This window comes from Eleginops maclovinus, chromosome 16 (assembly GCF_036324505.1).
Source record: "Eleginops maclovinus isolate JMC-PN-2008 ecotype Puerto Natales chromosome 16, JC_Emac_rtc_rv5, whole genome shotgun sequence".
Classification (NCBI taxonomy): Eukaryota; Metazoa; Chordata; class Actinopteri; order Perciformes; family Eleginopidae; genus Eleginops; species Eleginops maclovinus.
The window spans coordinates 9,568,211-9,590,912 of record NC_086364.1 but is presented as its reverse complement, the minus strand read 5'-3'; the positions used below and the strand labels follow the sequence as shown (position 1 = coordinate 9,590,912).

The 22,702-nt window shown below is 40.2% G+C and overlaps 1 protein-coding gene across 4 annotated transcripts; it reads right to left on the bottom strand.

Moving 5' to 3' along the window:
- Positions 1–3,048: 3,048 nt before the first annotated feature.
- ppp1r1b (protein phosphatase 1, regulatory (inhibitor) subunit 1B) lies at positions 3,049–20,781 on the bottom strand. Of its 4 annotated transcripts, none has more exons than XM_063904411.1 (5): positions 20,232–20,781; positions 8,933–9,022; positions 7,785–7,860; positions 6,388–6,516; positions 3,049–4,817 (listed from the first exon to the last, which is right to left on the bottom strand). In XM_063904411.1, the coding sequence occupies exons 1-5, from the start codon at positions 20,445–20,447 to the stop codon at positions 4,663–4,665; spliced, it is 666 nt and encodes a 221-aa protein (XP_063760481.1). In that variant the 5' UTR covers positions 20,448–20,781; the 3' UTR covers positions 3,049–4,662. The 4 variants fall into 4 exon arrangements, with proteins under 4 accessions (XP_063760481.1, XP_063760482.1, XP_063760483.1 ...); XM_063904412.1 differs by having other exon boundaries at positions 8,939–9,022; XM_063904413.1 differs by lacking the exon at positions 6,388–6,516.
- Between the last annotated feature and the right edge of the window lie 1,921 nt (positions 20,782–22,702).

Below are 22,702 nucleotides of genomic sequence, written 5' to 3'. Positions count from 1 at the left end.
AGGTATGAGTATATGGGTGGTTGACGTGAACTCAAATCCAAAGTGAAAAAAATAATAATTCAAAAATATATGTCCAATGACATATAATTATATTCCCTTATATGTGAATAATTCAAAACTGAATGTGTCCATTTCTAATTCTTCATATATTTTGCATATTATTCACTTTTTGGTGTGGTAGTCCTAAAATGTGTCTACCGGTGCAACGACATAAAGAATGCCATTATTTAATTCAGAGAATGTTGGACAGGTAAGATAGATAAGCACAAGGCATATTAGTTTGTCCCAATTATATTTCCACATCAAACATACCCCCAACAAATTCAGAATTATGTTATTTATATACTATAAGATGTACACATAGAGACTTAACCCAAATGTCTGGGTTACATTCATTATAATTTGTATAAAACTCAAGGAATCTTCATTTCATCCTTAAAGCTGCATAGTGATGATATCATTGTTATACTATCCAACACTTTTTACATACATTTTTCATTAAAATACCTTTTCCCCTCACAATTCAATTTGTCGCACCACGGGACATTTTGTTGCACCGTTGGACAACAGAATACTAGTATGCCTATGTTGTGTACAGTCAAATTTATTATTTTAAATTCAGTCAAAACACAGGTAAAATATATATTTTTAATTGAATTCCAGTGTTTCCTCGCTTTGTTTGTGTTTTTTTGTTAGCACGTTTATCCATAGTCCGTCTTTGCACCAGGCGTTGATTCTTTCGCCTAAATGTATTTACTCTTCTTCTTTCAGCCTCAAGTTCCTTCATTAATTTCTCATTTTGTTTTTGTAGTTTCCGTAGTTCTTTGGTCACTTTAGTTTTTCTTCTTTTTTTGGGTGGATTTTGGTTTCCGGGGGACTTCTCTGGTGTGCTACACAAAACGTGTACTGGTACTGGGACAGCATTGATCACTTCATGCAGAACCGGCCTTGCCACTGAGGCTCCATTGATAACTGGCCTTGCCACTGGGGGGTCATTGATCTCTTCAAATGGCTGGTCATGATCCTGAGGTGATTGTGGCGTAAGATCAAGGACAGCATTAGTGGCTTTTTCCCTTGCCCTACATCTCCGCTTTGACTCTCTCCATTTCTCTTGTAGCTTCTTCTGTGTTGCTGGCGACACAGACTTCACGCTTTGCTGAACGATTTTCCCGCATGCTTTCTTCTGCTGATATCTGTGGGAAAATTATGAAACCAACCATGAATATTGTGATATGATGGTGCATTAATAATGTCATGAAATGTTTTAATTCTTTGGCTAAAATAACTTTGGGGGTGCATAATCGAAAAAACGAGAAAACGAACCGTAATCCGATTTCTGGTTTTGGTTTTGAAATGGAAAAAACGAGAAAACGAACCGTAATCCGATTTCTGGTTTTGGTTTTGAAATCGGAAAAACAAATGAACGAATGATACACGGATTAATAAGACACCATTTACTTGTTCGAAACTGACATTGTCAGATACAACAGAGTAGCAATATCAGAGCCTGTGACATAACGAGCGACCTCCATGCAGAACAACACATGACACATTCTTCAGAATCCCTTTGTGTTACCACGAAGTGTTATTGCAGCAGTAAAGTGTGGTATGTAATGCATTTAGTGTTATACAATGTGTTGTATTCTTAATATAATGTATCAGTTTTTTTCTTTTCTTACAACATATTTAACTTACGTTATCCTTACAGTCTGCTTCGGAACTTACATTAGCTATGGTGAAACGAATATAGCTCTTTTTTTAAAATTTCAATTGGGGTTGGTAAGATTGTTTAGTCTTTTTACATGCTTTTTTTGGATGGTAATAATGTTCATAATCAATAGTATACACGGCCCTCTGGTGGACACAGTGTATAACTACATAACGCCGACTGGAGTTTTATTTTTGAACGGTAAACCGGAAGTACCAACATTTCTTTTTAACTTTAGCTTGAAGCTATTATGATTTAGTTAGTTAGTATGACCACTAGATGGCCCTCAGTGAACTGATGGTTTAAGTTCTCTATACATACACAGTACATACATTTCTAAATATAACATAGTGTATAATAAGAATAAGAACAATTATAAACTGTATTTATATAACACCTTTCATGCAAGAGGCAGCCCAAAGGGATTTACAAGCCGCATAAGTATTCTGCCTACCACAAAGTGTAGTTTTACAAAATACATACTTAATTTGGTTTATTAAATGTATACCAATCAATCAATAATGTAGGATAGGCGGCAGTGTTTGGAGCCATGATAAAGATGTTATGCATAACACCACCAACAAATGCTTCAGTGAAAAATTCAAATCATTTGAATTTGACTTTGCTACCATCCATTCAGACAACAAAGGCAGTCAAATTATAATAATAAAGCTTCTTTAATTGACAGTGCTTTAGTTGCACACAATGACCACGCAGCAGCATTAATGATTACAATAGTTATTAACCCTCAAGCATAATATAAAATATTGCGATAAAACAGCTTTAAATAGGCTCTTTAAATAGCAAGATGTATAACCCCTTACAAATATTTCTCATCTCACCTGTGCACTTACACTTGACTACAAGGTTGTAGTCCATAAAATTAAGATTAAAGATAATCATTGGCATATGTTGAGGTATTTCATAGCTCTATTTGAAACTTTGGAAATAGTACAAACTTCAATAACTCTACATTTGATTCCTGTGCACAAAAATATTTTTGGGTGGTAAAACACATAAACAAGTTATATGATATATTTCAGAGCTAATAGATCTAGCTAATAAATATAACTTTATGTTGGTTTAGCCACCTCTGTAACCCTACGTCTAAATAAATAAAACTAAACTAAGTACAGGTGGGTTATTAACTCATTCCTGTTTCTCTTTGCACCTAAAAGGCCTTAACGATAAAACGATTATAATCCCACTTGAGGCAACACATCCCTATATGTTCTGGTAATCAGTTTATTAAAATGTTAAATACAATGTTTGGTTTTGCACTATAATTAATCTATAGTGAATTCATGTTTCCTTGGAAGAATTTAAACTTCACACATACATCAGTTTAAAGGAGAAACAGGATAAGTTGTTTATTTTAAAAACAAACACATCACATTGAGAAAGTAAGAGAATGGACAAATAAAATAAAAATAAAGACAGAATAAACATAATAGTTCATACATGTCTTTCCATAGTCCTGCTGACCCGGTGGAGAGGGGAGGGGGACAGAGAATCAGCTGCAGAGCCTCATCCATTCATCCCATTATTTGGGCAGGTCAGAGGTCCAAGTTCGACACACTTTTTATTTACAAACCGCAGCTCAGAGGAAACAAACATTTAATTTTTGTGGCACAACTGGAATCCTTTCCACTAATATATCAAATCCTTTATATTCAGCTAAACTGGAAATCAGATCAGATGCTGATTTAAAAAACCTTAGAAAAGAGAGACAAAGTGAATATATGTGGTTAAAAAGACAGCTTTGCTAGAATGTCAGTTATACAGTAACCACAGTGCCTGGTTTTAGGCTTGCAAGTTGGATATAGACAGCGGAAACAGGACAGAGCTGAGCTACTCATACACCGGATGTTAGATTAGAAAAATAGCTTTAACAACAGATCCTAACAAACAATTGAAAAGATGACAATAGAAAAGCGATGACATACAAAAGGGAATTTGTGAGCCTGAAAAATCGCAAATGAGTGAACTGTATTAGAATTTAAATATATTATTTTTCTTTTCATGGTGTCACTTCACAATCCAGTTTAAATGTGTAATGCATGAAAGCAACCATTTGGTATTTCAAACTAATTAGAGGTAGCTTTGCCCTTTTAAGATTCAATTTTTAAAAGAAGAATTAAATATAAAAAAATATGGTATGAAATAATCAAACACACCCAATGGCTCTTGGATTTAACACAGTTATAGACCAAACATTTTGGAGCTTACTTATTATTAAGTCTTACATAAAGTGATACTCCAAGTGTGTTCAGTATCTATATTTCATTAAATATTTACTGACAATAGAGGGCCTTTATGAAAACATTTTAATTATTGTAATATATTTAAGATGGATATTAGCTGTAGTATCACTTCAAAACATTCCCAATTTCCACCACAAGATGGCAGCACAAGCACGTTTGATCCAAACATCACATTTTCTGCAAATCATAACATGATGTTTCAAAATAAAGTTGAATCACACAGTATGTATAGGATTTTTTTGCATTTGTCTTATCAGTGACAGATTCTGTGACAAATATGTGTGTGATTATTGTGGTAATAATTATCATCTTTAGAGAAACATTTATCTTTGTGTAGAAGCATTAAGGTAGAGGGAGGACTGGTCTTGTTGGTCAGGGTATTTGGTCATGTTGACCTTGTTGTCCCTCCACTCTCATTATAGACAAAGGGACATTACTGCTCGGTCAGCAGATCATTCCTCACCTGCTCATGAGGGCTGACTCCTCTCTGTCCTCTCTTTAATCCACCTTTCCCTTTCAATCTTTAGAAGCAAACAGAGATCTTTGCTCAGTCTCATGTTGGATTTCATGGAGGCTCTCATCTTCAGTTGTCTTCACACACATCCACAAAACAACACTTCAGTTCTTTAGCTTTTAACCATTTCACAAAACACCTTCACTCCCCCCAGTTTTTCCCCTTCTCTCTCTTAGTTACTCCCCCCGCCTGTTCTCCTCTGTCGTTTCCTTCTCTTCATCCTCGTCGTCCTCCTCCCTCTCTTCTTCCTGTGTTGTCTGGATCTCTTTGGCCGTCTCTCTCACACTGGAGAACTTGTCTGACTGCTCGATGGTCGTCGTCTCTTGGTGATCTAAGGGGACAAAGACTGCTGTCAGAAGAAGCAATAAAATCAAACTGCTTTTGGTTATTTCCAACATATTTCTTTATAGATTAAATCTGCTTGTGGAGTTCATTCTGGGTAGAGAGATGACTGGTGGGCATGAAGACAATCATATTTAAAGTAGAGCTGGAACCATTAGTGGATTGTTTCAACCAATTTTGACAACTAATGAATTGGTTGAGTCAACAAAAAAAAGAAATGTTGTAAACAGAATATCTTCTAAAAACTGCACAGCTGTTTCATTTTAATTTGGATATATTGACATATTTTTTATAATATTTTTTCCTATTTTATTGTAAATATCTTTCTTTATTTTTCCTTATTTCCCTTTTTCTTACTAAGTTTATGTAATTCATTATTAAACCAGGGAAGAATCCTTCTATGTAACCTACTTTGCAATAAACCGGACACAAATACTGATTTGTACTGCTGGTCAGACAGATCCTGAAAATATTTAAAAACCAGACACTTCATTGATCACATCATAAACATCATGTTTTACTCTGTTTCAGCAGACTTCAACACAGAGGATTTATTGAGAGGCTGTCATCTGTGCCGACAGAGCAATAATTCTGATTAAAATACCACTGTTCTCATTTGACATGATGGAAATGAAGAAATGATCATTTTGATACATTTGACAAAAATAATAAGGGAGTGTGCAAAAAAGTTAACTTCAGCATAAGATTTGTGTACTATTATTTTAATAAATGTAGCTGGAGTTCACATTTCCACAGATGTTATTTTGCAGCATATAACTCAAACTGAGTTAAAAGTTATATTAGCTATAATATACTGGAAGAGTTGAAACAGAATACAGAGCAGGATCAGAACAGACAGTGTTCTCTGTGAGCGTGTTACTGTCTGGCCTCTGACTGGTAAAGGTGTGTGTGTCCACCTGTAGTCAGCTACAGCACCTCTGACAGATTCTGGGCGTGACACAGAGCGCTAATATGACACTACAGAGCTTCATCTGTGCTGCTAGTCCAGAGGAAATTACATTACCCTGAAAACCACAGCAGACTTTAAGAAAAGCATCTCTGTTCTACTGTAAACAAAAAAGGTTTTATAGTTATTTCAGAGCAAGGGAAAAGTTGTGGTATTCATTGCCCTTTTAACTCTGCCTGTGCTTTTACTTTTGTTTTTCAGTCTGCAATCTTCATTTTCAGTTCAATACTTATTTTATAATACAATTGATTGATGTGTCCAACTCTAATCTTAATGCTGTCGAACATATTGTAAGAAGAACACTGCACTAGTCAGCAGCCTTTATTGTCCACTATATTATTTCTGATAATCTATTAATTTTTTTGTTTATAATAAATCAGTTTTCCCTGACTTTCAAGATTTTATATTCATAGAAATTGGGATTTTTCAACTCCAAAATCATGGAGTAAATCCTTTTTGCACCATCACTATCTGATTAAACAAATTCAGAAATATTTGTCTTTCCTGTGGCTAGTGCCACAGGATTTCTTTTCTCTATTGTCCTTGCTACTGTTGTGTTTTCCCAGCCTGCGTCAGAGAGCCTCCCTCTCACCAGCAGCTTGGATAGGAGATGTGTCCTGTCCCTGCCAGTCGTCCCCCTCCTCCTCCCCTTCACAAGGGTCTTCCAAGGGGGGGTAGACACCTAGGTGCTGCATATGTGCTTCGGCCATCTTCTGCACAGCTACACACAGGTAATCACAACACACACACACAAACACACACACACACACACACACACACACACACACACACACACACACACACACACAGGGAGACAACCACACAAACACATGGACACAGGGATAGAGGGATATGTTGTTTTGGTTTTAACACGCTTCAATACTGTCAGTTTTTATTAAGCCTCACCGGGTATTTTGAATACATGCCAGGCAGGCAGGAAGCCAATTAAACACATGCACTGACAGACAGACAGGCAGGCGGCAGCAAAACGTTATCCCACACTGTTTTTTTTTTAGCCTCCGCTGCTGTTTTCTATCCCATCTCTCACCCTGTTCTCCCATCTGTTCAGTTGTACCCTCGTCTTTCCTCGTCTTTCCTCGCCTGCACGCCATCTTCAGCGCTTTGCTTTGGCAGTGCTGACTCACACTCTTCTCCTTCCCCCCACTATACACTCTCCTCTCTTTTTGATATTACCTCAACTCCCCTTCTCACTTCCTCTGGGTCACCTTGACTCTTTCCCTATCTTTCACACCCTCAGAGGCACAGTGCGGCATTGAGCAGGTCACTCATTCTAGGTTGAGGTAGGTGGAGCAATCAGAAATTATTCTGAGGTAGCTCTCTCTTCACCTCTGTGCGTAGGAGCAGATTTCTGATGCAGGAATGAGGTTTCCTGGCTCATTATATCATCACTTTACATGCAACACGCAACCATAAATCCCCATTAAAGGAAGCTCTGCTGACAAGCTCTGAAAGAATATCTACCCTTTATTGACCACGTGCAACAAGCAGGAAGCCACATGCATAAAGACTGAAATGAAAAAACATGAGATTGTGTATACCTTGCCTATATGTGCGTGTCTGTGTGTGTGCGTGTAACAGCTGTATACACAACTGACTGTAATCCTGGATGATCTAGACGTTCCTAGACTCACACTCAGTGTCTCACAGCTGTCACACACTAATCTCTCTTTCTCCCTTTCTGTCTAACCGTCACACACTGTTGTGGAGTGTAGAGCAGGAGCAGGAACACATGGAAACAGGCCTGTGCATTTCACACATGCGCAGAAAGAAAATAAATAAAGGGTTTTAATACATCTACCCATCTGTCACATGCACTTTCTTTTCTCTGTCAGCTATCAGTAAGCATGAAAAAGCAAGGAGGAAATTGACTGCAGCAAAGCACGGTAAAACAAAAAGGATTTAAACACAAACAAGGATGAATCACAACACACAAGCATCACCTGTAGTAGCAACGCTGCTCACACCTACCTCTGAGTGAAGGAGGCTGATACACATTTGGGTTGACACGTTTTGGTTTGAGTACTCCGTTCTCTCCTACGACCCACTGCAAACAAAGAGACATGAACATTTATTTTCAACAGAGAGTTATTAATGATATGGCTTTTCCACAAGTGACATCTGTTACGTATTTGTTGGTGTATTTTACTCAGAATGTATGAATAAGCAAATCCTTTTCATTTCAAAAGTAATACTGCTTCACAAGATGTCTCCTTTTTTGGTATGTGCATTGGAAACACTTCAAATTTGCATTGTGAGTGAGAGGTTCCAAAAATCCATCAATCCTGAGTTGAAACTGTAAATAGCAGACTTTTATTGTCAAATTCTGCACGCGCATTTTTCTGCACAGTCAAGGTCAAATGTCCCAGTGGAGTACTAATTAGGAAACAATAGGCATTTTTGGCTCTTTATTTTTACACATTCGTTCCAAACCTCACTTAAGAGGGCAAACTAATTATAAAGCTCCTTTTATTCACAGTGGCACAGTTGCATAATAGATGATGATTCAGTTAATGATGCCGACATTATAAGACGTGTTCAAACCCAGGATTCTGTGTTTTTCATTGCTGCACCTTTACATTAAAAATATACTTTCTATGTTTCTTATAGACTCCCTTTATTTGCATGTTACAGTCACTTCATGGCAGTCATGTGATGCAATATTTGCCAGACAGATTTAGTAAATCAGAAATGTCATATGGCAGGCAAAGACACTTTTTTAATGAACTTTTCAGAAGTATTGCATTGCACAATCCTTCAACACTTAGGTCATAACAGCAGTTTAACATTTGACAAAACACAGAACATTTAATCGCAGGGAATCTAAAATGTAACTTATTGCACTTATCTTTGGGTTTTAAAAAGGGTCGACCACACAGCATTAGTTTGTGATGGACAAAAGCAGGGAGGAAAGAGCTTTAACATTACAACATCTACATTTGAGGAGGAGGTACAGCAGAAATTGGCAAACACACAGAATAATGTTGTTTTAACAATGAAATGGAAACTCCAAAATGGTTGTGTGAATTGTTTTCAGTTCATTGGATAGGCTTGAAAAACTGGAGGTGGACTGAGGAGAATGCACAGACACTTATCATAGAAAAGTGTTGTAACTTCACCTTTACCTGATGGGTGGACTGATCATCCTCAGGAGATGATTGGTCGGCTACTCTGAACAGCGTGGCAGGTGTTGGCCTCCTGCGTCGAATCTATAAACAAATAAACACACACAAACAAACATAAAGGGCAGCCATAAATAAATAAGTAATCTAACCGGCACAACATATTATTTATTAATATGCCGCCTTATCAACCAAATTGAGATTGTCGAGAGTTGATACTGGTGAAGGGCATGCGGCGTCTGACATCATTAGTGCTGCTGCCCAATTGGCTGAAGGGTCGACAAGTTTCAGTGCACACTACAGGTCAGTTCAGACGCCATGGTGAGGAGAGTATAGGAAGACTCTTTATGTAGCTTTCTGAATTCAGAGACAGATACAGTGAAAGGTGCTTTGAAAAACAGCACAGAAACTAAGGGTAGTTGCTCGAGTTATAAATTATCCAGCAATTAAGACAAGCTTATACCGCCCTTGCAAACAGAGGGACCATGGAAAGGAGGAGTTTACACTAAATGAGCCCCGGCAATCAGACACTGCCCTCCACTGTCTGGTCCCCATATACAACACACACTGATCCCTGAAGCCAGGTCGCTGCTAATCTGAGAGCAGACAGACAGACGGACTGCAGGTCTGCACTTTACATCTGGAAAAAGTCATTACAGTAAACTCTCTATCCTCACAGAGACAAAAGCCTGGCTGTCCCCTGCAGCTTGCCAATCCCATGCCCTGCCTGTGGTATGTGTTGTGAAATCCCATATATTTATACTAAAAGAAGACGTAGATATATTAAGCAAGTATAATGAAAATTATTCCGGAACTATTTGGATGTTAATAATTGATGAACAGTGGAAAACAGAAAGGCTGATTATACTTAAGGAGTGTTTTGCGAAGTTTTTCTGTACATTTTGTCTCCTTCTCCACCATTAAAAACAGAAGTCAAGTTCAAGTTTAAAACGGTTTCTGTCAACCATGAAGTTGCAAACCCTTTCAAGAAATCAGGAGGGGACTTTGTGCCACTCAAAAGAGAAGTTTGGACATGTCATTAAAAAAAACCTGAAAAGAATGTGTGATGCCCAGAAAAGAAATCATGCAAATATCAAAAACTTTCCTACAAAAAGGATAAATAGCTGACATGTAAAAAACTACCTTTTGAAAATATGTTGTTTAAGAGGTGTGCTGAGAAAGAAAGCAGCTAGCTAAGTGGTACTGACAGGTCAAACAAACCAGGTATTGAAAAGTGTCCTTTGTGGAAAAAGCCAACCTTGTCCATGGCATGAACTCTGGCACACTCTTTAATGTACCACATAACATCACGGTAAGGGAGTTAAGTAGCCTGGCTGTATTTTGCGTTAAACTGCTCAATACTCAGAGATTTGTTTGTGGTTGGTTCTCCTTCTTTTCGCTAAGGGAGGTGTGCGTCATCGCAGTGAGGCACATGTTGCCAAAGCAGAAGCTTTATTGGCCGCATGGTGGAAAGCTGCTGCTGTGAAACACGACAACACAGAGCGTGGATTTCACCCTTATTTATGACACCCGACACAGATTTTAATCCCGTCACGCAACTTCCAGCTGTCTAGTCTTCCCAGGATCTCACACACCTATCTGTCTTTATCTCATCCACCTCTCATTTCCATCTCACTTGATCCTCTGCATCCTCTATCCTGTTTGCTTCCCCATCCACCTTTCATTCCTTGACATTTTCCTCACTTCACCCCCCTCTCCTCTCCATCACCAGAATGCATCATAACTGGAACCATGATGTTATCCCTTTGTTTGCTAACTTGTCTGTCCTTTTCCTTTCCTCAATTGATCTCTCTATTTCTCTCTTTTCTGGCAGGGAACATCCACAGGGCCCACCTCTCCCTGGGCAAGGTGTGGAGGCCCGGGGCTCCATGCTGCTGTGAACCCTGCTGCCCCTGCCTGCCTGACACCTGCTACCAGCCTTGCAGGGCAGCCTGGGGTGTCTCACACAGAGACCCACACGAGAGAGCAGACACCAGATGTTGCCATGACCGAGCCTATGCCCTAGTCCAGTGGCATTAAAGCCATTAAACTGGGAAATCCTCTGATTTGTTCCTTAATATCCCACATTGTTTTTGTAAGGTCACAGTAAGGTTGTTCTGCTTAAGTTATCCATTCAAACAGATTCTTACATGTATAAATGAATCATGATCATTTCAATAATAATGTAATATATCTTTTTTTGTAAATTGAATGTATACATTTAGGACTACTTGTTAGCATAAATTAAACTTTGAAGAAAAACAGAGAGAATGAGATGAGAATTTACATTTTTTGGCACATTTCTAAGACTTGACAATATTTGATACCTGCAGCTATCAATAAGGAAAATAATTGTTATCTGCATTCATCATCAGCAGTTGTTCTTACAATGTTCACATCATAACTTACAAAAAGGTGACCTTCCCATTTTTGTTTTCTAATGTGTCATGTAAGCCTAAGCCTAACTACAAAATAGCTCCCCTTTTAATTCTACTGTTTATGTTATCTTACCTTATTCTGGTGAAACAAATCTGATTAAAACTTCAGCCCTGGATACATTGGGCCAATATCCAAAGAAAAAAATGTCTCAGCTGCACATCAAGTATACATTTTCCCCCAGGCCTTTTACCTTGCATGTTCTTTCCTTCTCTTTCCTGAAAGCTAACAGAAGAAAGAAATTCTGAGGTCCATTTCTTGACTTGCCAATGACAACGGATTGAAAGAGACAGTTGCAGAGTGATATGAGGAAAAACTAAGAACAACAGGGTCCTGTCCTACTATTCAGGTGGACACAAAAAGAGATGCAAGATCAAAAGGAAGGTCAAGTGATTGTGTGGGATAATTAAGGTCACTGAGAAGCGTAATCTGTAAATCTGCTGATCTATTTACCTGAATGGTGCTCACATGCAGTGTGTGTGTGTGGGTGGGTGTTTGTGTGTGATGGCTGTCCTCTTAATGTCATCATTTAATCATAATGGTCATCTTTGAAAAATGCCAGGAGATAACCTCCTTAACCATATGAAAGACAACACTCCACCTAAATTGCAAAAGCAGTCTGTAAAGTAGATGAAAAATCATCATGTTTTTTCTAGCGAGCATACTGTATTTTCCTGTCATTCATTGCACACACACAGTGATGGTGGCGGTGACGTGCTACTGTATGACATTGGCATGCCAGATGACATAAACACACATAGTGACTCTAATAATTTTCCTGCCTTCAAACCTACCCCACTCTCCCCAAATTACATAACATGTGTGCGACTTTTTCTCAGATGCAGGGCACAGCATGTGAGATTACCCCCGTTATGCTTTATCCCTAAAGACCCTCCCTCCTCCCTTCTCCCTCCTCCACCTCTTTAAACCCCTCCCCACTGCCCAAGCCTCCTAGGCCCCCTCCTTTGCTGGCAGCCATTGTTTTTGTACCAAGATATGTCGAGCTGCTGTGGACATGCACAGAGACTCTAAGCAGGCCACTTCTGTGGCCTTTCAGTGGCTCCACAGGTGCAGGCCTGCAGGCTTCCCCAAGAGGCAGCAGCACCTCACTTCAGTTTCAGGCAAAGCTCTGGCCTCATTGAAAACATTGGCTGATAGATCATAGCAAAGATGGATTCAACAGCGTATCTAAAGCTGAGGATTGAACTTGAGTATTCTGCTGACTCTGCAATGTGTCACAGGTGAGAGGCAGAGAGAAACCTCTAGATTCCTTTTTTATTTGAATGTGTTTGCACGATAGAACTAAGCTGAAGAAACACAGCATCTTAATAGACGAAGCATGGTGTGCAGGTGACATTTAAAAAACCCTGGAGGCCTAAAGAAGGAATCTCAACTCATTAAGCAAGCAAACACAAAAGTCATGCAATGAACAAAAGTACACAATGAGACAGACATGGAATCAAAAAGCAAGCAACATATCAATTGTGGCACACCTGATAGATTGACTAAACTAAATTTAATAAATTATAGACGACCTTTACTATGTGTGTCCTCTTTTATTACGTTTTTTTATTCAATTATCATTCTTTTATTCACTTAGTTTCATTGATTTATCTTTGATTTCATTACATATCCATAAAGCCATTTGGACATTTCTTTTGAAAAATGCCATATGAATTAAAAGGCTTTTATCTTTAGAAGTCTATAAAGTGTATTTGGGGACAAGGCTGCAAGCAAGGAAGGACTCCGTTACCTAACTCTGTGCTGTGTGGGGTGCATGAGTCATTGGGAAATGTTGACTTTGCACATGTGTGTATGCTGTGCACAGGTATGTGTGTGTTGGCTCAACACACTCTTGCGTGGCAGCCTGGGTGCAGTTTGGCTCATATGGGTCTGCTCCCTAAAGATGTCCTCTAAGCTGGTGCTCTCGGGGCCGCGCCTATAAAAAGCAGCAGTAGTAGGACAGCATAAACTAGATCGGAAGTGTCCCTGGGGGCTCTGTGGGATGAGACAGAAAGATTTTAAAACTCTGGCCTGCACCAGCTAACAGTGGAGCATCTCAAAGGCAGTAAGTTGCGAAATCCTGGCCTTTAAAGCAAAGACAACACAGAGCGAAATACACCTCAGATCTCCTTCCCTGTCAGCTTACATCCCTTGTGTCCAATAGCCGTACATTACATCGGGCTATCCTCCTAAGCAGTTTCAACTCTGTCCCTCGCAGCCCGGCTTTAACCCAGCTATGGATGGACAGATATGGATTTGTAAAAGATTTATTTGGAGATATGGCATCTGCCCACAGGGCTGTGCAGTGGCATCACTCGGAAATAAGCACTTGTGTATGTGCATGGCATACCGGAATGGGAGCATACTCAATGTTCCGCCAAAGACTGAGGGGAGACATTTGTACTGTATGGGCAATGTAGGTCTTGTGTCAAAGTCTGTTACCACGTGGTTCCAGTTTCTGAGTGTTGAAGCTCTGCTCTACTGAAGATGAATACAATATTTGTTTTATGACATTTTGACATTTATTTAACTGTAGAAAATTAACCCAGGCAACACATACACCATTCGCCCTGATTATATCTGCCACCTTAATTTTTTGGTATTTAAACGTCTCCACTGGAACCTCAGGTGCGCATGCTGAACACAGAGTCCTGGTCTCATCTGTCGTAATCTTAGGCCTGTTTAGTCTCCGAAGAGCAACTCAATTAAGCACTCATGAGGTCCGCCTTTTTCTCTGGGCCATACCCCCCCAGAGAGCCTTTTAAAAATAAGTGGCAGAGACCCATGTGGTTCTCTAAGTGCAATCTTGCATTGAGTTCAATAACACAATGAGCGTGAAAAATGATCCCTGTCAGTATGAGCTGAATGGTTATTTTCTTTGCACATTTCCAGTTCAAATGCATTCCTGAGAATTAAGAAACACGTTTTATGTATTTGTTTTGGGATATTACAAATGGTGGAACAAAATTGCATCAACAAAAGTACAAAGGTGTTGCTGTCGAAGGAGACATACAGAGCTGGTTTTCGAGCTCCTATCAACATAGTTACTTTACATCATCATCATTTCTGCATGCCGTGTTGCTTTTTGTGCATATCCACAATGGAATTACAGGAATATGATTTGTTACAGACTTTGTGTTTTGCTAAAAAGAATTGGACACACAGTTGTCAGGATTATACCAAAATACCAGCTTGCATCTTCCTGACAAAGCAGGCAGACAAAATGTTTCCACATAAGCATGACAAACACCTAACCAAAGGTCAGCGATCAGATATATCATATGAGAAACAGCTTTGTCATACACATTCAGGCTATACTTAGGCGTCGCTAAAAGACAGGGCTGCCAGGTAGCATCAACAAGGCTGCGCTTCAGCTTTTCGAGATTTCCAGCTGTTTCAAAGAAGGTCAAAGACGACGCCACACACAATTTAAAACCCCAGCTGCAGCTCAGTGAGGTCCGTAGTCTGTTTGATATGCATGTTTAGCTCATTCCTATTCACATGAACAGCATTGTTGAATTCCCTTAAGTCAGAGAGGATGCTGTATGTTGCTTCTCAACATTCACGCAACACTCTTGCAGCAACCTTTAGCCCAAACACTAGCTAACTGAATAAACAGATGGGCATGCGATAGCTGCTGGAAGGGCTCTCTGCTGACCCCAAAATAGGAAATGTAATTATGCTGCACCCACTGGCAGAATGATATCACCATCAGACAACCATCCCCCTCTTCCTCCTTCTCTTTAGTCTCACAGATTAACCCTCCAGCATTAACGTAATTAGGTACAGGGAGCCGTTGTTTCAGAGACTCTTGATAGAAAGTTTTGCCATTACAACACTGAGGAGTTAATGTACCAGACTCTGATGAGTGACAGGAAGCCTCCTGCCAGGTCACAGCGCACAATGCAGTGACACATAGAGGTGACAACAGGGGAGGATCCAATCAAAGTCTTCCCAGAGACGATGGCACCTCTAACAGCCTGCATACAAAGAATCATTCTGCTATTCTTGTGCATGCACTCAAAAAGAGTGATATTGTATTGTGCAGCTGAAAAAGACCAGCTCCAGAGGTCAACAGCAGCTACAAACAAAGGACAGAGTAGCTATAGTTACTCATCTGCAACGTCATATGTACCCACAGGTACATATTTGAGAGAAAATTATACTGTTGATGGTTGCTATGAATTTCACACATCATTGCTTGGATGCAAATGGCATGCAACTCCCCTAAGTGTACATTTAACATCACTTCATATGAAATCAAGAGCTGTGTTCCTGTTAGTTTTATGACACCACAATGTGGTAACACCTATTTTGTTTTAAAATTAGCATTCATTTGAAATCTAAAAACACCTAATCTATCATCAAATTACGCATTCCAAATAAAAATGTTGTGTTTCAGGACGACAAACATGTGTTACTTTGATATTTGTGCATAACCTTGTTTCTGATTCGGGACACGCTCCCCAAGCCCATTGAAGATGACCTGGTGTGTCCCTGTGTAAGCTCATTAAGTTGCAGGCAGATAAACATGAAAAAAAATTGTCTCAACTGCTGTGACAAAAATCTGAGATTACAACGGGCACGACAGCAATAACATAATGCCATGGCTTCTCAGTGTTGATGAAACAGCGATCAAGAGCAATCCCATTTGTTTTGAGTCATGCCTCAGTGCTCATCTCAATATGCCATCATCAGTCTGACCATCCTGTGGCTTTTTGAACGGAGCTAAAGCTCCTTACAATGGAAAAAGGAGAATCAGGAGAGAGGAAGCCATCTCATCTCATTTCATTTATCAACTAAGTCCAAGATAGAGAAAAAAAAGTATGTGTTTGTGCAGTTAGAGATGAGTTCATGCAGATAAGGGGCCATATCTCTTCCTGTGCTCACTACAGCCTGACTTGGTTTGAGTAACAATGATCCCTGAAGGGACAAGTGAGTGACTGAGCGAGACAGTGACACCAACTGACAACAGAGGATGTGTTGACCATAATGTGAAAGGCTAAGGGGGCTGAGTTACAACACTGCAGGCCTCCACTAGCTTCTATACCCACACGGTGCCTGAGGTGCAGCGGGCATTGTGGCGCATTTTCAACTCATTGTGTACAGTGTCATCAGGCGGCAAAGCTCTATCCATGCTCAATGTTTACATATCATAAAAGTGTTTACACATTACACACAGCAACCATCAGTCAATGTCAATACAATCATCAGGACAAGATCCTCTTGAGACAAAACTATGAATCAAATAACTGGCCTTCATGCACATGCATTTCTTAAACAAAGTGGGAAAATACCATGAAAGGAACCTTTGTGCTAAACTGCTGACATGAGAATGTTTCTGCAGTCATTGACCAATCAAATGCCTGGACTGTCAAAAACAAGGAGGAACAAGCACATTGCAGCCTTCAGAAGACAGAGGTCCATTGATTGTGTCAAAATGGTAATAATAATCTGTGGTTTTCAGCAGGGCAACTGTTTTTGCCACAACATAATCAACAAACTGCTTTGGGCATGCAACTTTGAAGGAAAACAAACATCACTGTTGGAAATATCACATCATTGGGCTGGGTCACACCACTACAGGGACATTCCTACCATGCAAGGGAAAGATCACTGCACCCTCTTGCTTTGTGCCAGTCAAAAGATCTTCTTTCTGGAAGAGCATGTTGACAGTCCCCCAGACCGCTAATGTTTACCCACAAACACACACTGCATCAAAGGTCATTGTTTGACGTTTAACCCAGAGACTGGACCAGGGAGGCTGGAGGGGGGCGGGATCAGATATAGTGTGAGGAGAGTAGGTGGGGCTGGGAAACTTAAATCATCCATAACCCTTTAGGTTTTTGGGTTTTAAAGATGATTGTGGAAGTGATTGATGCCCTTTCCTTCCCTTTAATATTGTATTTCATTTTGTTGTTTCCTTTCAAGAGAAGGATGACAAGATCAAATTGAGTTTAGAGGGTAGAAACATAGAGGGATGTCTGATTTTTAAGTCAAAAGGGGAGGCAGACTTGAGGGAATCACGGGTGCACCACCTGGACCATGACCCTAATCTCTGTCCATGGTGCACATTACCCTACATCACTTGCTAAGCACGTAGGATTGGTGTGTATTTGTATGTTGTGGGGGTAGGGATGGTAAACACAAACCATGTGCTTCTCTGTGTCATTCCAAAAACCACAACTTTACTCAAAATGACTAAAAAGATCATTCCAGTTAAATACTAAGAGAGCAGAACAAAACTGCAGATTTACTTAGAGCTGGCAGTGATGGCTTTGGAAAACCAAAGAGGTAAATGTAATAAATGTGATCAAAAGATTTGGATCAGGCAACTTGAGAGCAAGAAGGGGAGGAGAAGCGTTACAAATCTGTCAGTGAAATGAAGAAACTTCACTTTCATAAAAATGTTGTCAAATCAAGATTATCCTGAAAATTGTTAATTCAGAGAAGTTTTGAAAAAGTCACTGTTTAGCCCAATTAAAAATTCCATTCATCTAAAATGTAACAAAAAACACCTCGAAACTTGGTTTAATGACAATACTCCACAAAAAGATAATCTGCATGGTCAAATATAAATAGGGCAAAGTAAAAATGTTTTAGGGTGTGTATGCTAGATGTTTGCAGATATTAAAAGTACAATGTATTCCTCCAAAAGGAACATTTGAAAAACAGGGGATAAATGTCCAGGAAGATCATGTCACACCTAAGGAGGGATGTACAAATGGCTGCTGTTTTTCTCCCACAATGTGCAATGAGTGGGCCGTATAGAAACATCTTTTACATAAACACTCAACCCAACAAAGAGCATTCACACATACAGTATATATCCACAGACACGTACACACCAATGCATACAACCTATGAAACAGACAGTGCTGTCCATTAAAGTTGACCTTTAAGATGCCAACTGTGGTGGGGGCTTTTGGTGACATAGTTGTGCAGCCTGTCCCCATAGCAACAAGGCCCCATGCATTACAGTCGATATCGTTTTTGGGGTTTAAATGCCATCGGGAAGAACAGTAAGGAGGAGTTACAGCTTGTGTAAGAAGTTCGGGACAATGATAGTCATTGCGGCTCATTAGCAAAGACGAACTTGCGGGCGACAGTAATTGCTATGGGAGGGGAGGGGAATAAAATGAATGTCATTAAACTTTACTCCTGCCCACCCACACGTCCCTGGAGACTCCCCTCAGCCACCGGCTAGATGCTATCTGCTTTTAAGCACATACTGTATAAAAACATTCTCCCCTGAACGCCCTTCAGGTTCCCAGACTCCCCCTTCAGCATATTTGTTGCTTTGTTGTAACAATCATCATTTGTCCACCTGCCAATACAATCACATACAAACATCAACAACAACAACTTGAGACTTTGAAAAAAATTCTGAATGACAATGGTGTCTCGTAAAGCAGCAACAAGAAGCTCTGGCATACTCACAACCTATCTGAAGGTAAAGGCCAATGCCGGCCTGCTGGAGGAGAGCCAGTCAACAAGCCTAATTATAGCTGATCACTGTTTGACCATCAGGTGATTGTGAAAGAAGGTCCTCCCCAAAACAAAAGGAAGTGAGAGAATTTGAAGCGCACATATGGTAGATTAATATCCCGTAGTTTCTTAGAAGAGATGATAAGGATCAGAGTGTCATAACAGGGCATGAGAGATGGGGGAAAAACGAGGGGAAGAGTTTATGTAAGTCATGTGAAGTGTTGCAAAACTTTTCCATTTTAACAAGTCCTTTGGTTTATAATGCAGCACTAGCACCTCATAAGTGTTTTACAAAACTAATAAGGTTAAAAGTTGGTAAGGAAAGAAAGTTATACTTGATTCAAGAAAGCCGGGGAAAAAATCTGCCTTTAAAAGTGAAATTATAAACACTTTTTCGCAAACAAACAGGTCAGGAGAGTTATGGAGCATGGTTTCAGGCCATTTTAGTTGGTCAAAAGCCTCTTTAATGCAAGCTGTGAAACAGGGACAGCTACTGAGGGAGCTGTCCTCACACAGGTGGACCCAGAGATTGGGTTGTGTATCTTTCTGTCTCTGCCTTCCTTCATATAGCTCATCTCTATCTCTTGCTTTCGCGCCCAATCTCTCCTCAAGCTCTCATGAGGGATGAGCCATTGGCCTCGATCTACCTCAGATCCACACGACTTCTACTTTGTCCCACTTTCTCTGCTCTAAAATAGAAGCCACCAGCAAAGGAGCCAAAAAAAAAAACCTTCAGATTTGTCCTGAGCAAAACCCTTTCACAGAATCCTACAGGCCATGCTGAGTCAGCCATAAGATATCTCTGAGGGCGAAGCAATGCTGAAGAATTGTACTAAGAAAACCAAGGTCACTGACAAGCAAAACAAGTGAAAAGCTGCCAAAGAGGAAAAAAAGTCATTATAAACAGTGTGAGCAATGTCACCAACAAAATGTCAAGGGCTTGTTGTTGCAGCTCTGTAACAAAAGACTTTCATACGCAAGATAATGACTTTCGTATTAGTGCCACACTGTTTAACAGATCAAGAGGAGACGGCAAGGCGGTAATCTCATGAGGAAACAGCAAAAGGGAAATTTCATCATGATTTCTCAATTGTGTGGCAGATAGACCCAGCAAACTGACTTGTGAAAATGAAAAGAAGCTGGTGAAGAGTTATGAAGCTCTAGATTGGAGAACAGTCAGTTATTCTACAGCACTTCATAGCTACATTAAATAAGGAAACACCTGGTTATGACTGGAAGGAAAGCATCGGCACAATTGGACAATAAGAAGTCAATGCATGAAATACTTAACATTTAAATCAACACACAAAAAAAAGCTAGAACTCAAACAGAATAACCTCAAATACAAATCTGTCCACTGAGTGCTCACCATCTCCACTTGCCGAGGGTCCAGGTTGGAGGGTACAGAGGCCGGCATATTAAAATGGATCTTCCTCTCCTTGGGCTCCTCCTCATCCTCAGACACAGCAAATTGGATCTTCTTCCTCTCCTTGGGTTTCTCCTCAACCTCGGTTGACACAGCAAATTGGATCTTATTCCTCTCCTTGGACTTCTCCTCGACCTCGGTAGACACAGAGGGATCCATGACTTTGGATCCTGGGGGTCTGACTCCCAGCAGAAAGTAGGGGTCTCTTCCGAAGATCACTAAAACCTCCTTGGAGGTTGAAAGAAACTTCCTGAGTAGTCCCACTCCTGAAGACTTGTGTTCTCTGTCCTTTACCTAACTCCTCACACCCCGACTCAAAGCAATACACTGAACAGAAACTCTCTCTTTTTCACCTACTGTCCTGTTTCCCTTCTCCAGCAGCTGCTTATATTCTCCTTTGCCTCTTCTGGTCTCCCCCTCTCACTCTCCACTCGCTAAACAACCTGTGCAGCTAGAGTGAATGAAGCAGGTCCTTAGATGTGGCTGTAAGGGAGAGAAGTGGCAGGGGAGGGGCCATGGTCCACAAGAAGGTGGAGATATCAGGCAAGAGGGGAGGAGCCTGGCAAATAGGGGAGGAGAGGAGAGAGGATGTAACAGGGTGGTGTGGGCAACTGGGTTTTTTCTTGCTATCTAAGCTGAGGTTGATTTGTAATCAGAAAAAAAATAATCTCATCACATCAGTTGAGCCTCTGTTGGCCTCTATTTGTGAATGAGAGATTTATGCTGAGAGAGGGAGGGAGCTCGGAGTGCAAGGAGGGATAAACAAGAAGAGAGATGTGTGGAGTATACAATGAGCAATAAACATGTGATCCAGCAGCTAAACCCATTCTACTGACAACACTGGATTTATTAGGCTGAATGGTGTTGTACGTGATGCTATGATCAATTAATTTTATTTAATGCCTTACCTTGCAGTGAAATGCTTCCATCCTGTTGATATTCATCAATAACTGAGACAAATCAGATTACATGTGGGTTTTTCATCCTACAAATAGATAAGATGCTTGAAAGCAAAACAGGAAATTGAACATCTTTAAATAACAAGATCTGCTTTTAAGTGGAAAAACACAGACACACAATGGTAGGAAGGATAGGGTGGCAGTTCTATGGAGAGGGCCTTACTGTTATTTCACTCATATGGCAGAGGGATTTGAAGAGTGAAAGCGGTGGATTTGGCCTTAGGGCAGAGTTGAGCTTTGGCATGGGCTGGAATAGAGAATATATCCGAAGGGATGTCGGATGAGGAAGAGTAGGAGGAGGAAGAGAGGTGGCTGGAGGGGCTTAGTGGGCAGAACAAAGAGGAAGGTCAAGGTGTGCATGGTGCTCTCAGAGTGCCTGTGTTGTTTACAAAGACACATTGAACAGTCAACTGAGTGTTTATCCCGCCGGTCAAGGCAACTCAAACATGCCAGCATGCTATTAATTCACTGTAGCGTGGGAGGGTGAGGGGGGTTGTGGGGTGTTGATTTTGAAAGGGTTTGTCTGGTTGTTTTACTCTAAAACAAGGCCATTCCTTTCTGAAGCAAAACGTCCTCCTCCACATGCCTGCAGGTACATACTCATCATTGAAGACTGAGGGGATGTTGTTAATGACAACCTAGACAAAATACAGACTGTAGTTACTGAATGTTTTTGAAGAAATTAAACCTTTTTCAGTCTCAAGCTGCTATTTGTGTGGTCATGTGGTTGCACTATTTCGGCATGAATTGCGCAACACATCATGAAGAGTGTGTAATAAATAAGCTGAACTTCAAGAAAATTACTCAGGAATTAACTGAACCCACTGCCTGTGTTATTGTCAAAGAATAAATGATACTTTTTCTTAGTCTTGATAGTGCTGTGTACAAGCAGGATATCCCAGTGGCTTTGTCCTGAATCTAAATGACTTTGATAAGGATTTACACTGAATCTGACCAGAGCAAATATGCTGAAAACTTGTTTGGTTTAAGGGCATTACAAATAGAGAGCTGTGGTACATCATGGGAAAAAGCCGATTAGCTGGTTTCAGGTCAGCAATGTGGTCATTAATGGAAGCAAGACAAAAGGCTGAATATTAAAAGAGCCCCCTCATCTCAATTCACCTTTAGTCACTGAAAGAGTGAAATGGCTTTAAAGCTATGGCTGTAGAAACACATTGAAGAGTTAGTAAGGAGGATAAACATCAATTGAACAGAATTAACTGGGCATGCCACAACTTCAAACATGAAACTAAAACTAATGGGTGTGCTCAAAAGTGTGCTCCCTTGACTCTTTAACCACATCTAGCAGAGAAGTAACAGTGTCCTGGAATACACTTGGATGTCACTGCAACAAAGTTAGAAAGCCAACTTGATTTTCAGAAGATTGAAAGTAACTAATCCTTTGTGCCATCTGCCATTTTCTTGCAGAAATCCTTTTCTTTTTGCTATTTTATT

Excerpts from the sequence above, each read along its gene's own strand:
- ppp1r1b (XM_063904411.1), bottom strand. The coding sequence starts at position 20,447 with ATGGATCCCTCTGTGTCTACCGAGGTCGAGGAGAAGTCCAAGGAGAGG. Across the intron at positions 7,861-8,932 it reads AGTCCACCCATCAGGTAAAG|TGGGTCGTAGGAGAGAACGG; the intron begins GTGAAGTTACAA and ends CTTTGTTTGCAG. Across the intron at positions 6,517-7,784 it reads TCAGCCTCCTTCACTCAGAG|CTGTGCAGAAGATGGCCGAA; the intron begins GTAGGTGTGAGC and ends ACCTGTGTGTAG.